General features: G+C 41.1%; 1 protein-coding gene across 4 annotated transcripts in view; it reads right to left on the reverse strand.

Moving 5' to 3' along the window:
* Positions 1 to 482: 482 nt before the first annotated feature.
* MND1 (meiotic nuclear divisions 1) overlaps positions 483 to 13,548 on the reverse strand; it is a 47,479-nt gene continuing 34,413 nt past the window's right edge. For 3 of the 4 annotated variants that reach the window (XM_062637509.1, XM_062637510.1, XM_062637512.1), the window contains 2 exons: positions 10,103 to 10,147; positions 8,141 to 8,398 (listed from right to left, as the gene is read on the reverse strand). In XM_062637509.1, the coding sequence (XP_062493493.1) occupies positions 8,292 to 8,398; positions 10,103 to 10,147 (152 nt within the window). In that variant the 3' untranslated portion in view covers positions 8,141 to 8,291. Of the gene's footprint in view, positions 587 to 8,140; positions 8,399 to 10,102; positions 10,148 to 13,548 lie in introns of those variants that run through there. The other variant, XM_062637511.1, reaches the window with a different exon arrangement.

A 13,548-nucleotide genomic window follows, 5' to 3' on the forward strand; every position in this document is an offset into this window, starting at 1 on the left:
AAACCAAACACATTGTCAAGTAGATGGATTGACAACAAATGGTTTCTTTTAGTGACCCCATAGAGCACCTGCAAGCTTGGTCCTCTGAATTGTTGTATTTAACTGAAAATGATTGCATACACTGTTATGACTAGTTTACAATGCAAAAACACTTGCATTAGAGCACAATTATTCACCACTCACTCGACAAGATAAGCGTTTGTTAGGGTTACTATGTCAAAAATAAATTTGTCTACGAAGACTGAGAGAGCATCTGCTATCAAATGTAGGTCTAAGTGTAGCTCTTGATAGTGCTTTTAAGCAGTGAACCCTCCTCCCTCTGGCCCTAATTCAGGACAGAGACAAACTCACCAGCAATAGTAACCATAAAAAGGCAGAAACGTCTGCAAAGACCTGTCACTGTTGTTTTGTATCTGCTCCTTACCAACAGCTGCATGATGCCGCTGGGAGGTTGGTATAGGAGATAGTTGCACAGTAAGTCAGGAATCAGTGCTTTTCATTTATGTTTTTCTAATTCAGGGATTGGGTCCAAAACAGAGGTCAGACAATGCCCACTCCATTGGCTCAAGACTGACAAGGAGAAAGCCTACAAAGAACAAAAAAATCCAAATTAAATTCCCCTTTTGCATTTCCCAAGTTCCTCTCAAGTTAACAGCCACATTTGCATATCAGTAAAGGGCGCTTAACAGGAAACTCTGAATTTCAGTAACTAGCATAAGCATCAAAGAAGAATAAGAAGAATGAAAATATGCATGCAACCCCAAAATGCAGATTTTATATCATGCCTACTCACAAGAGTGAACGCACATGCCCTACTCAGACATGCATGGCTTTCCTAGGTTTGTACAATCTTCTAATGATTTAGACAGTTATTGATAAAGAAAGGGCTCCTAGCTTGGTTTGGGGGTTTTGGTCTGTTTTTTGGTTTCTTTTCAGAAAGAAAGAGACAGCTTCAAACATGCGCCAGCCAGTTTTGAACAAAACATCTTCAGTTGTTTTGATTTTGAATTATTTTAACTATTTTCATTATTACTATTCTGCCTGAGCTAAGGACAGAACAGTAAACCAGTACTTCTGTTACACCTTTACTTGAAAGGACCAGAAAAAGTTGATGGACTCTGAAGATGGATTTGAAGCTGGTTTGTTCAAAATATCTGTTAAAAGAAAACAAAGTACTTGCTGAAACTTTGCCAGTAGTTATACCAAAACCAGAACCTATCATCCAGGCTTTTCTTCCCTTTATTTTCTTTAATAGCTGAGGATGCTAACAATAAACACCTCGTTGAAATCAGTGCAGAGTAGAAAAGTAAACGTAAAGCTGCTTGCCTTTCACCAGATGATACTGAGACACGCTTTGGAGCTCATGGTATAATTTTCTTCAGTGTTATTTCTTACATACCCTTCTCAAATAGATACAATATTAATGACCATGGACTAGCAAATGAGTCTGCTACAGAGCCTTGACTTTGGTTTCTTTAATCAGTGATCTCAGGAACTGACTGACATTTAAAAACATAATCAAAAGCTTATTCCCTAGAGTATATTTTAGGGGGAAAGAAAGCCCACAGAGGACTAGAATTTATTATAATGATTAATTGATGTCCGTGCAAAAAATTAATCAAAAAGCACTCCTGCCACTGGATTATGTCTTTGACCAAGTACTGAGTAATAGAGAGGGGAGAATTATCCAACTCAGTAGCCAATTAATTTCTCTAAAAAACTGAAAACAAGATATGAAAATCTGACTTTTATCTCACTTCAAAAATCCTCCAGAATGCTTGGATCAGCCAGAAGTGTTATTTTGCATAGCTAGTAATGGTAACGCAGGAAAACATGGTATGATTGACTTTTTTCCTCTCCTCCCTTTTTTTCTTAACAGAAAGGGGAAGAAATAATAATTTTTTTTTTCCCACTGCAGACTGCATAAATGAAAAAAAAACCAAACAATTTTGCACCTCAGCATAACAATCTGATCTCTGGACTGCTACTGAGGCAGAGCTTGAACACAGGTGACAGGAACAAAGGTGGACAAGGAAAGAGGTGGATGCCTGTAAGACGTGGGTTTGGTGTGCGGGTGGTAACTCAGGCCCTTTTCATTTCAGACACAACGTGTTCTTCCCCTGGCTTTCTCTAGGAGCCATATTTTTTAATGGATTTTCCTTTTGAGCTTCAGCAGCGGCACAGTTGAATTTCATCACCCCGCCTGAAGGAAAGGTGCCCCTTGGACTGGTTACAGGATTTACCTTGGAGCTGGTTGCCAACAGACCAGGGTTTCTGAAACAAGAGGACAGGCTATTTCAGTTAGAATTAAGCCTTTCATGTGGAAAGGCGCTTCGTTTCTCAGAATAACTTGGGTTTTCATCAAACGACTTGAAACAGAAAATTGCCCAGCAGGTATTGCTTGAAAGCGTTCTTTATAAATACTTAACCAGGATTTTTTTTTTTCCAAGAGGAAAATGTTCCTGACTAGGTTAGGGTGAAATAATGACCAGATGACCACATTGTCCATAGCATAAGAACTCCTTGTTCACTTGTACGACATTATAAAGCTTCTGAAGTGACCCTGAAAAGTTCAGTGGTGCTTGTGGTGGTGGTCACAGCCGGTTTTGCCCTTTAGTCTTCTTGACACACAACCTTCTGCATGCAGTTTAAAGAGGCAAGTCTAAAGCATAGATGCTTGCCTTCCTATATGCCTGTGCACTGGAAGGTGTGCGTGCTGAAAGGCATGTCAGCAAGCGGAGGAGTAAGACAGACAGCCATCTGTACAGACTGCAGTGCTTTGCTCGCTCAGCCTACATGGTTTCTGTAAGCAGATCTGAAAGGGAAATGACAGTGGAGGGGTGGAGGAGAAACCTCAGAAAGGACAAGGAAAAAAGGAAGCTGAAGAGAAAGGATATCACTGCCGTGAAGCAGATCCCTTAAGCAGAAGAATACTTACACGAGCATGGTTTCTAGATGGCAGCTAGAAGAGTCCACTCAGCTGTTGACACTGAGGATTAGCCAAGGACTGCAGCTGCTGAAGCTAGCAGGCATGTGCACTTCTGGGGCATGCTGATTCTATAGACTAGGCAAGATACCTAATTGCTGTCTCAGCAAAGCCTTGTGTGAATTTATAGCAGCACAAACCCCTAGACTAATAATCATGAGCAGCAGAAGTAATGAAGTCTGTCTGCCAAGAGACCAGTTTCCTAGATCCCTGTTCCTTCTCACACCATCCCAACTCAGCCCCAGCAAGGCTGCCTTCACACAAACTCCGCCACCAGCAAACACCAAATGCTCCCGGTCTTTTACAGCCATCTCTGACATTTTTCCTTCCTTCTTCCATCCCCTGTGTGCTCTACCCCTTCTCAGGTCCCTAAACTGGCAGGTGAGAAAGGGAAAGCCTGTATTTATCAGGCAGCTAGCCAAGGAGAACAGATAAATCGTGAGCTCTCACTGCAGGGCCTCAGACTGTATTTGGCTGAAATCCACTGTGAAATTTAAGAACACAGGGAGGGAAAATGAGGAGAGAAATGACAAAAAACATAATCATGCAAACCTCACCTCTACAAGAAACAAGTGAAGATAAGCACCAGCCAGATCATCTGGCTCATGGAAATAAGCCCGGGTGATGGGAGGACTCTCTAAGGAGCTTTTGCATCAAACTTCTTAGTCTACATCACAGGCTGGGTTTCTTTTTGCACTGTTCTCTCAGTAAGTTTCAGTTCCAGCTTTGCCGCTTGGTCACAGCGTCACTGGGCTGTTTGCTTCAGAGCCTGGATTTTCCCTTTTAAAACGTGTAGGTAACTACAACCCCAAAAAGTAATGACATTTCAGAGGACACATTAATGAAAGGTTTAGCAGCTGAACTACGTCGAAACCTAAACCTCGGTGACTGCTAACATCTTAATGCTCTGTGAGTACCACAAATGGAGCCCCAGAGCTCATGCTTGGCATTGTACAGAGCAGGAAGATGGCTAGTTAAAAGAAAAGCTGACGAAAAATAGGTTATTTCAGGGCAGATACGGTGTCTAGGTTTCTCCTGTGTCTAGGTTTGCTTCACAGTGGCTAATCGGAATAGCACCCAAAGAATAGGCTTACCCAGCAGCTCAGCCTGGTGCTGTAGTGATAAACTCCCCACAAGATTAGTTGGAAAAGCTGGACCTGATACTGCTCCTGTGAGAGCTGCAGACTCTGCTAAGAACAACTGTGTTTGATTTTCACACTTTGCACTAGTAGCTGCTGCAATTATAAACCTGAATTGTAGTAGGGGCCTGACCTCCTGACTTAACTGTAACAGTTGAAAATATTTACCTTACTTGGGCAAAAATCCTACAGAGCAGCAGAATAAAAAAGAAAAAAGAAAAAAGAGGAAGACATACACATAATATAGCTGTGACATAACCACAAGAATGACAGCAGAAGCGAGTGTTTAAACCCCATCATTTCCATGCTAGATTCTTTAGAAATATTCCAGATTCTATCCCAGTAAGACTCTAAAGAAACAAACTGGGACAGAAGATCCAATTGAGTGTTTTCATTTTTGTTATAACAGTCAAAAACATCTCAGGAGAAGGAAAATCATGTTAACTGCTGGTGATTTTTAACTCAGCAGAAAACAAAAGCCTTAGCTTCTTTTAAAAATTAAAGAGAACGCACAGCTCAAACCAGAACGTTGTACATGGCTTCACACTGTGGGATTCAGCAGACTGCTGCATATCTTCTTTAGAAGAAAAGCATCCAAAAGTGAGCAGATGCAGCAGTCCGAAAATGTCTTGGAATATTCAAGACGTACAAATTGTCTTTTTCTCTCAGAAAAGATCTCGATTTGCTTTTCCTGTTGAAAGTCACCTACAGTAAAAGTGAATCATGAGAAAGGTAATACAAGAATCTGTTTCACTAGAGGAACAGGCACCATTTTGTGACAGTGAGCTGTCTGTTCCCTGCCTCTCTTTAGCTGAGAAATCTCTGTTGTGGTTCTTTCAAAACTGCGTCCTTACAGGAGGACATACATTCTCCCACCAGGCTGGCCAGCCAACACCAGGAGTAGGAGAGAGGAGCAGAAAACAGGGTATGACAGCGTGTCTGTGTTCTATCCTGTACCTGTAAAGCAAACCCAAACTCTACTGAAGACTTCGTTACTATTAATTCATTGCACTTGAACTACTTAAGTTTTGTGTTCAAAGCATCAGGGCTGTGTTTGACATTTTAAAGGTACTGCTCATGTTGGTCGACTGTAGCAACTCTAAGCAAGCCTCAAAACAACCTCAAATACAGTTGTTTAGTTGCTATTTATTATACTTCATGGTTTTATTACAGTCCACAGTGCTCTCACCCTACAGACAGGAAGCCACAATATTGCAGCTAAACTTATATAGCTGGTCATCTTCATTTCCTTCTTGAATTTGGAAAGTAGCCAAAGCAGTAAAAGTCAGCAAGAAACCCTCATCCACACAGGCTGATGTCGCAGTGTGCTAACTGCTACAGGCCATAAACTACCTGAAGCTCCTTGAGGAGGAGTTTAGTCATGTAAAACTGATTCTAAGAGGTGAGAACCACCAGCAAGTTCACGTGCGTAACGTTCCTTCATACGAATAAGCCTTCTGAGTCATCCTCTCATGTGTGGCAGATACACGCTCTCAAATGCAGATTCCTACACGTGTCAGATGATACAGAATAGATTCACAGAAAAAAAAAAAAGACATTTAGGGGACAAAAAAATCACTTAGGTTCTACAGACAAAGCTCTTTCTCTAGTGTTTCACAGCACACAGTGAAGAGTAAGAACAACCACCCAGGCTACATGTGCATCAATACTTTAGCTTGGCACCATCACTTAGCTGCACTCTGCTCCATACTATCTGCTTGCATTTAACTTTTACCACTTAGCAGCTGGTAAGCTCTTGATCAGTTTGTAGGATGTTATACATTAAATATTAGATATATTAGGACTAAAATCTTTCCAAACACAAAGAAGGAAATGTTGCAATTACAGTTGTAAGGACAGTGACATTTTACTGTCATTACATTTATGTGCCAGGCATCACATCTTCCTTAGCCAACAGATAGCCCACTATGCTACCTCTATGAGACGAAAATCTTCCACTTGGTATCTTCCCAAGAACCTTGCTGTCTTCATAGATGAGATGACAATAGCAGGGGCACATCTGAAATCCTTGGGTTTTAATGTGCACTGAACTGCTAGGAAACTGTTTAACTGGAAAGGTCACAGGAGACAGCCTATCTTCTAGCGTATCTCTAGTTAAATGTCACCTTTTCAGTGATGCTCTTCTCAGAGGTTACATAAAAGGCAGACAGTCACATTTCAGTGATACAAACATCTACCACCTGCCTCCAAAAGGTAAAGCTTATATCCTCCAGCTGTACAGCAGAAACGCCATCTTCCAGTTCGTAGCTGTGGGAGGTACAAGACCAGGCTGCACACTCTGCCCCTCTCTTCTGTAGCCACACACCAATCAGAGCTAGAAGTAAACTTGTGAAATGTCACCTAGCAAAAATGAGGCATTCTGAAATTTGTTGTTATTTTGGTTGGCTGCTTTTTTACCCTGAAACTGAAAAGCGTGCATAAACCCAAAGATGCTCAATTTTGAACAGCAAATCTGTGTCAGTGACATGGACAGTGGCACTGAGTGCGCCCTCAGCAAGTTTGCTGATGACACCAAGCTGTGTGGTTTGGTTGATACGCTGGAGGGAAGGAATGCCATCCAGAGGGACCTTGACACGCTTGTGAGGTGGGCTGATGCCAACCTCATGAAGTTTAACCATGACAAGTGCAAGGTCCTACACCTGGGTGGGAGCAATCCCAGGCACAGCTACAGGTTGGGCAAAGAAGAGATTCAGAGCAGCCCTGTGGAGAAGGACTTGGGGATGTTGGTTGATGAGAAAATGAACATGAGCCGGCTTCAGTGTGTGCTGGCAGCCCAGAAAGGCAACTGTACCCTGGGCTGCATCAAAAGGAGCGTGACCAGCAGGTCAAAGGAGGTGATCCTGCCCCTCTACTCTGCTCTTGTGAGACCTCACCTGGAGTATTGTGTGCAGTTCTGGTGTCCTCAACATAAAAAGGACATGGAACTGTTGGAACAAGTCCAGAGGAGGGCCACGAGGATGATCAGGGAACTGGAGCACCTCCCATATGAAGACAGGCTGAGAAAGTTGGGGGCTGTTCAGCCTAGAGAAGAGAAGGCTGCATGGAGACCTCATAGCAGCCTTCCAGTATCTGAAGGGGACCTTATAGGGATGCTGGGGAGGGACTCTTCTTTAGGGACTGTAGTGACAGGATAAGGGGTAATGGGTTAAAACTTAAACAGGGGAAGTTTAGATTGGATATAAGGAGGAAATTCTTTCCTGCCAGGGTGGTGAGGCACTGGAATGGGTTGTCCAGGGAAGCTGTGAATGCTCCATCCCTGGCAGTGCTCAAGGTCAGGTTGGATGAAGCCTTGGGCGAGATGGTTTAGTGTGAGGTGTCCCTGCCCATGGCAGGGGGGTTGGAACTTGATGATCTTAAGGTCCTTTCCAACCCTAACTGTTCTATGATTCTCTGAAATTGAATTCAGTCTCCCACACCCCAAATTAACATCCTAAACCTTGGTGCACTGTAGTGCAAATGCATGTATGGGTGATCTTTGTTGCTGCAGAGGAGAAGGAGCAATCTTGACTAGTTACACTTTCTCGGTGTCAAATGCAGTATATGCACTGGAACAGATTTTGCTCTGATAAACCAGTATTTTCCAAAACTAAACAAAATTCCATCCCTAAACTTACTGTATTGCTAGGACTGCTTGTAAAGAACAACTTGAAATCAGAGCTCAGCTTTTCTATTCATATTATTACTGTTTCACTATTTTCCATGAATGGATTATGGCTCTTGTTTATTTCTTTGGCGGAGGGAGGGGGAGGAAAGGGGGAAAAGGGAAATCTTTGTATTCCTTATTGTCCCTTGCTGTACCCATTTCAAAGACTTCGTCATATTCTAAGGTAAATCCCTTGAGCTTCTCGCTGTTAGTACTACTCCTAGTTAAGCAAAAGAAGAGTAAATACCAGTCTCAGGACTTTGTGATAATCATTTCCTATAACCCCTGCCCATTTCTGTCTCAGGGATGAAACCAAGAGGTTTACTATCCACAGAGTACAAGGGAAAAAACGAAATGCAACGAGTTTTTATCATTTTATTTACTTTAACAAAACCTGCAAATTATAAAGCTGCTCGGAAAAGATTCAGATACACATTGAAATGCCAACTGAGAATATTTAAACGAACTATGTACAACTGTGTCAGTCATCAACTGCTGAACACTAATCAATGTAATCCAGATCTTCTGGGATTCCAAAACCTTTGTCAATTCTGCTCTCTTCAAATCCAAATTTACGTTTGGCCCAGGACTTTATTGAGAAGATATTGTCTGTAAACAGAATGAAAAAGATCCAGTTTTGAGTATTTAAGGGAAGCATGAATTAGTTTTGGCTACAACAAAATCCTTCCATTTGCATTATGTCTGTGTAGATGAAAAAGGTACATAATGGGGAATATCATTATTAAGTAGATTTAGAACAGAAAACAGGAGGCTTTTGTTAATGACATCCTTTTACTCGATACTAAGTAAAATAAGTCTTCCTTTTTTTTGGAGGTTCCCTTAATCTTTCCTTGCTTCTTTCTTACGGGAAGACTGAAAGGCACAATTACAGTGTAAGCCTGCTGTAGAGTGATGAGCTAAGTGTGAATATGCATAATAAGTATTTCTTATGTCCCTTTTCAACTAGACACCTGCTGTGTGGCTGTCTACAACTGTGAAAAGATTCAAATTAACTACAAGGTCCATTCTAGTCCTGCTTGTGTTTGTTCAGATAACACACATTTTGCTTGAAAGCTAAAAAGAAAAAAAGTAGCTTTATTTTAGTCAGCACTTCTTTTTAGCATCGCATGACTATTATTTTAGCATATACAGTCTTTTCAATTTAACATTATTTTTCACTGCAGTATTGATTGAAACTCACTACGTCATTCCTAACGCCCATAAATTACAGCATTCATTAAAGACAGGAAGTGTTCTCTGTGCCTATACACCTTAGAAATATTTTCTTGTCTTTAACCAGACATTTGGTTTTAAAACTGTCTCGTGAGAAGAGAAATATGCTGCAGCACATAACCTAATTGTCTAATTAAACAGCAAAAGCACTTTCTACAGGCTGAGGCATAGTTCCTTTACCTCTCTCAAGACCTTGAGAACAGCCTGTCATCAACAGCAGAAAGCCCTGACAACAGTACTCCCAAAAGTCATTTTCAAATACATAACTTCATTTCCTCATATGCAGTAAAAAACCCAGTGCAAATGAAGTTATAAAATAGTAATAGTCAGAAGACTATGACAATGATATCCTACTGCACTTGGCATAACCAATGAGGGTGAGCAGTCTATCAGTAGTAGATGAATTCTAACCGAAAAATTACAAATTATATTCTAAATAATTAAAAAAGACATACATATTGCTTGCTCTGCAAAATGGAAACATATAGCAATATAGCAAAGCTAAGCAAACAACAGAAGATTGAGTTAAACTTCCATGAAAATGTTACCACAGTAACCTTCCTAAAAACCATGCAGCATTTTTCCAACTTGTCAAAGCCGACAAATTAGTATGAGAAATACCTATGTTATATTAGCATCCATCATATGATAGCAGCACTAAGGTTCCACAAAACATTCTACTTCTTAGAAACAGACAAAAACTCAAAACAGGAGAATTAAACTTCTGAATACCTGGACACAGCTATTTCCAGTCTCTTTCTATTAATGTTTTCCTGATGTTAAGAGATTACAACTCAATCAAGAAAACAAATTGTAGGTCTTAATGCAGTGTGCAAGACTGCACCAGAAGAACAAATCCATTATGTGATGTGAAGTACATTCAGTAACTAAACTGAGAAAATGTACTCTTTGTCTGAACCGTGATCATTTATAAGTAAAATATATTCCTGCATGCTTTTGTAAGCAAGGTCTATCCTGCATCAGGTCCAAATCTAGTTTAGAATTCTTATCAATGAGTAGGTCTTTTACTGAAATTGCTCTAGTCTGAAGCTGTGTTAAGCAATATAAATGCATACCCACCAGTCCATCTATTGGCTGCCTCCTTGGCTACTTTGTTTGTTTGGCCTGAAATAGAGAAGAAAACCACAACAAAATATCATACATCACAGTAAAATCATACCATAGTGGCAAGGCACGAAGATTAGATGTATTGATGTAATTTTTAGGGAACCACACAATATAAGGGAGTTTTTCCACTGCTTCCAAACCCTTCTTCTATTCTGTAATTTTAACATTCCAGCAAGGACAGACTGAAGTTAAAGAAAAACAGGAGCAAAGGAACATAAAAGATACCATATGAACAAGTGTGAGTTTTTGAAGTGTATTTTAAAATGAAATAATCCTGGTTTGGTTTGCCTGAGGCCTTAATCGTCTGTACCAAGATTGGAACTAGATACATGGCCTGAAGATATTAAAGGCAACAGAGATGGAAAATATTTTATAATCCTCTCTATACATAAGTAACCCATCACATAGGTATGCATGACTTTATAGATAAGGAAAAGGGTAACCGCCGATCACATTAATCCAAAAGTTTATCATATCACTCTGGAAGGTTTCCCGGGCTTTTAAGAACTGCCTCAATGAAAGGAAGAGAAAGTAGTGTTCCTGGTTATTAAACTTGGCTTCCTTCCCTTACCATTGCTCTAGAGAAAAATGCGTATTAGTAAAATGCCATCACTACAAATAGCTTTTCTATAGTTTCCATGAGGCAAAGCAGCATCAAGAAAAATTCCTCTTAGATCACCTTGCTCCCATTAAAGTAAGTACTGAAGCAAATCAAACAGGTTGGTTTGTAACGTGGGAATTTATCAGAATCATTATGGTTCTCACGCCTACACATAGCTTAGTTATTCCCACTTGGTCTTGTTACTACTTGCATGATAATACTCATTTGAATGGTCAGCATGAAATCTGTCTCCAGGGTACTGAGAAGTGAATATATGATCAGCTATCTATTGTTATAAAGATTATACTTCAGGCAAAATGAAATTATGTTGAAAAATCATTTGCCAGCACACAGGAAGGCAAACAGTCATTATTCTGCCCTTAATACATCAGTAACTGATGTGAAAAATATTTAAAACAGTAAAATACCATTTCAAAACCAGTGGAGCTTCTAGAAAAGGCCTATAATTATAGGCACAGTGTGAAGTGAAAAAGATGGGAAGGAAAAAAAAAGGGAGTGGATAAGACTGCATTTTTGCTTGCTTGCATACATCAGAAATTCAAGTTATTCCTGCCTTGAGAGATACTCCTTATTTTCCTTTGCTGACTGCTTGTTGCCACCCCCACTTGTTCAGTCCCATGACTGGCAGCATTGACAGCATACTGACAGCCAATGGCATTTTGAACAGAACTTTACCTAACGCTACTGAAAGCAAGTCTGCAGAGTAACAGCTTTCAGCAGTCAAGATTTTACATGTGTTAGCAATAATACTTCCCTCAGCATTTTCCTGAACTCTAAAGTAAAACTGTAAAGCTTTATCTGACTCCAAGTACTGAAGTTTGAAACAAAGCTATGGGGGAGATATAGGACAGTATTAAACTCCGTAGATCCAGAGCTGCAAGGTGACAGCAGCTTGATGATGGGTGAGCCAGCCTAGTCCACAGCATCCACCAGGTCTCAGTGGAAAACTCTGTTTTGCTGGAAGCAGCTAACCAGCTAAGCTTCTGCATCACACAGCAGCTCTCGGCTTCTGCAGCTTTCAGCACATAGCCCTATGCTTAAAGCCCAGTGACCAGACAGTATGGTGCTTTAAAAAGAAAAACAATAGTGGGAACATGGTAAATTGTCACCCTTTAAATACTGCTTATGCATGTTAAATTGTGTGTTTTGATGATGATCACGTTTCCTGTGATCATGTGCTTTTAAAAATGTGACTTTTTATGTCTGTCAAAGAAAAGGTTGGGGTGATCAACAGATACGAGCTGGGCAACAGGGTGATTAGAATGGCAGGGGCTTCTTATAACTGAGTTGTGGCTAGAAGTGAAATAATGGTAGCAAGAGCAGGAAGCTATAATGGGAAAATCCTGCAGCGGGCAGTGCCTTCAATGACTTAAATAGCAGAGACAAAAAACCCCCGAACAGAATGAACTGCTGAGATAGAAGTTATAAAAACTAAAAGAAGAACTATTTTAACCTTGTCATTCTCTCCATGCACCACCTGGGACTGATCACAGACTGGCAGCAAAGTGTCATGGTAGAAGTGTGGAAGGATCACAAGCGGAGGCAGAACTTCAGAATGGGGAAGGTGATGTTCAAACAATCTGGTTGAATATCAAAGAAGAGGCTGCCTCAGAGACTGGTAACACACATCCCCCACGTTACTCTGCTACCAGGGGCCTCAGAGCTGGGGAAACGAGGACTTACAAAGCCTCGGGCACACAGCATCTCCAGGAAATGCATTCACAAGAGGCTGAGGCGTTTGCTGCTTGCTATTTCCCATTTACCCCACACACCCCATGTATGTGATAGCACCATAGGGATGCACGTATGGATGTACTCTGCCATGCTGACAGTTGCTTAGACTACCAGGCATGTATTAACAGCAACACCAGCTAGCCTGGCAAGCTGCAAGACACCTTCTTGCACCTTCTCTTGTCATCAGGTGGGACAGTCACTGCCACTGCTGCAGGATGGCACTGCACTCTGCTTAACCACCGCTTCCTTCACTTAAATTTTCCTTTCATATTCCTCTTTCAACCTGGGGTGGGGAAAACACATCATCCATCTCCAGAAACTACTGTGTCATCACCCCAGCTGTTGCCTCATAGCTATGGGCCAAGCATTTAGCTATCTGAAGACAAGATTTAAGTTCCCTGGGGTCAGGCTCAACCCTTACCTATGGTCCCACTGCAGGATCTTTTCTGCCTGCTGTATCCAACACCATGCCTGAAAGATGAAGGAGAGACAGGTATTGGTAGTTATGGACCTTCATCACCTGAAGGCACCAGCTAAATTTGCATCATTGGCAACATCTTCCAGAAATGCCTGACTCTACCACAAGAACTGACAGACATGAAGGCATCTGCCCACTGCCTACTTTCTAGAAGCCTTTTATAGTTGCTTGTTTGGACTTCCATTGGTTTCATCATCTATAAGTGCCTGTGCATGGAGGGTGAGGAAAAGATGAAGGAGTAAAACAGCCATCCCCAGATGCTCCTTTTTTATTAACTGCTATAGCTCAAAGACATGCTACTTCCAATTGCTTATTCTCTAGCTCCACAGCACCACACAGCCATTGGCCTCCTGGTTTTTAGACTGCATTAAATAAGACAGTTTAAGATCTAAAGATGATAATAGCATAGGAACTTAAATATACATATACCAAAGAAAAATCAGGACACAAGCTGTGTGAACTGTAAAAAGTAGAGACATATTAACACAACCTTTGGGTCCTGAGCTTGGCTGGAACCCTGCTGGTCTTCCTGGTGACCAGAGCTGCTCTATCAGAGCTTGATTT

This window comes from Pezoporus occidentalis, unplaced genomic scaffold (assembly GCF_034315485.1).
Source record: "Pezoporus occidentalis ecotype Australia unplaced genomic scaffold, CSIRO_AGI_Poc_V1 ctg53, whole genome shotgun sequence".
Taxonomy (NCBI): domain Eukaryota; kingdom Metazoa; phylum Chordata; class Aves; order Psittaciformes; family Psittacidae; genus Pezoporus; species Pezoporus occidentalis.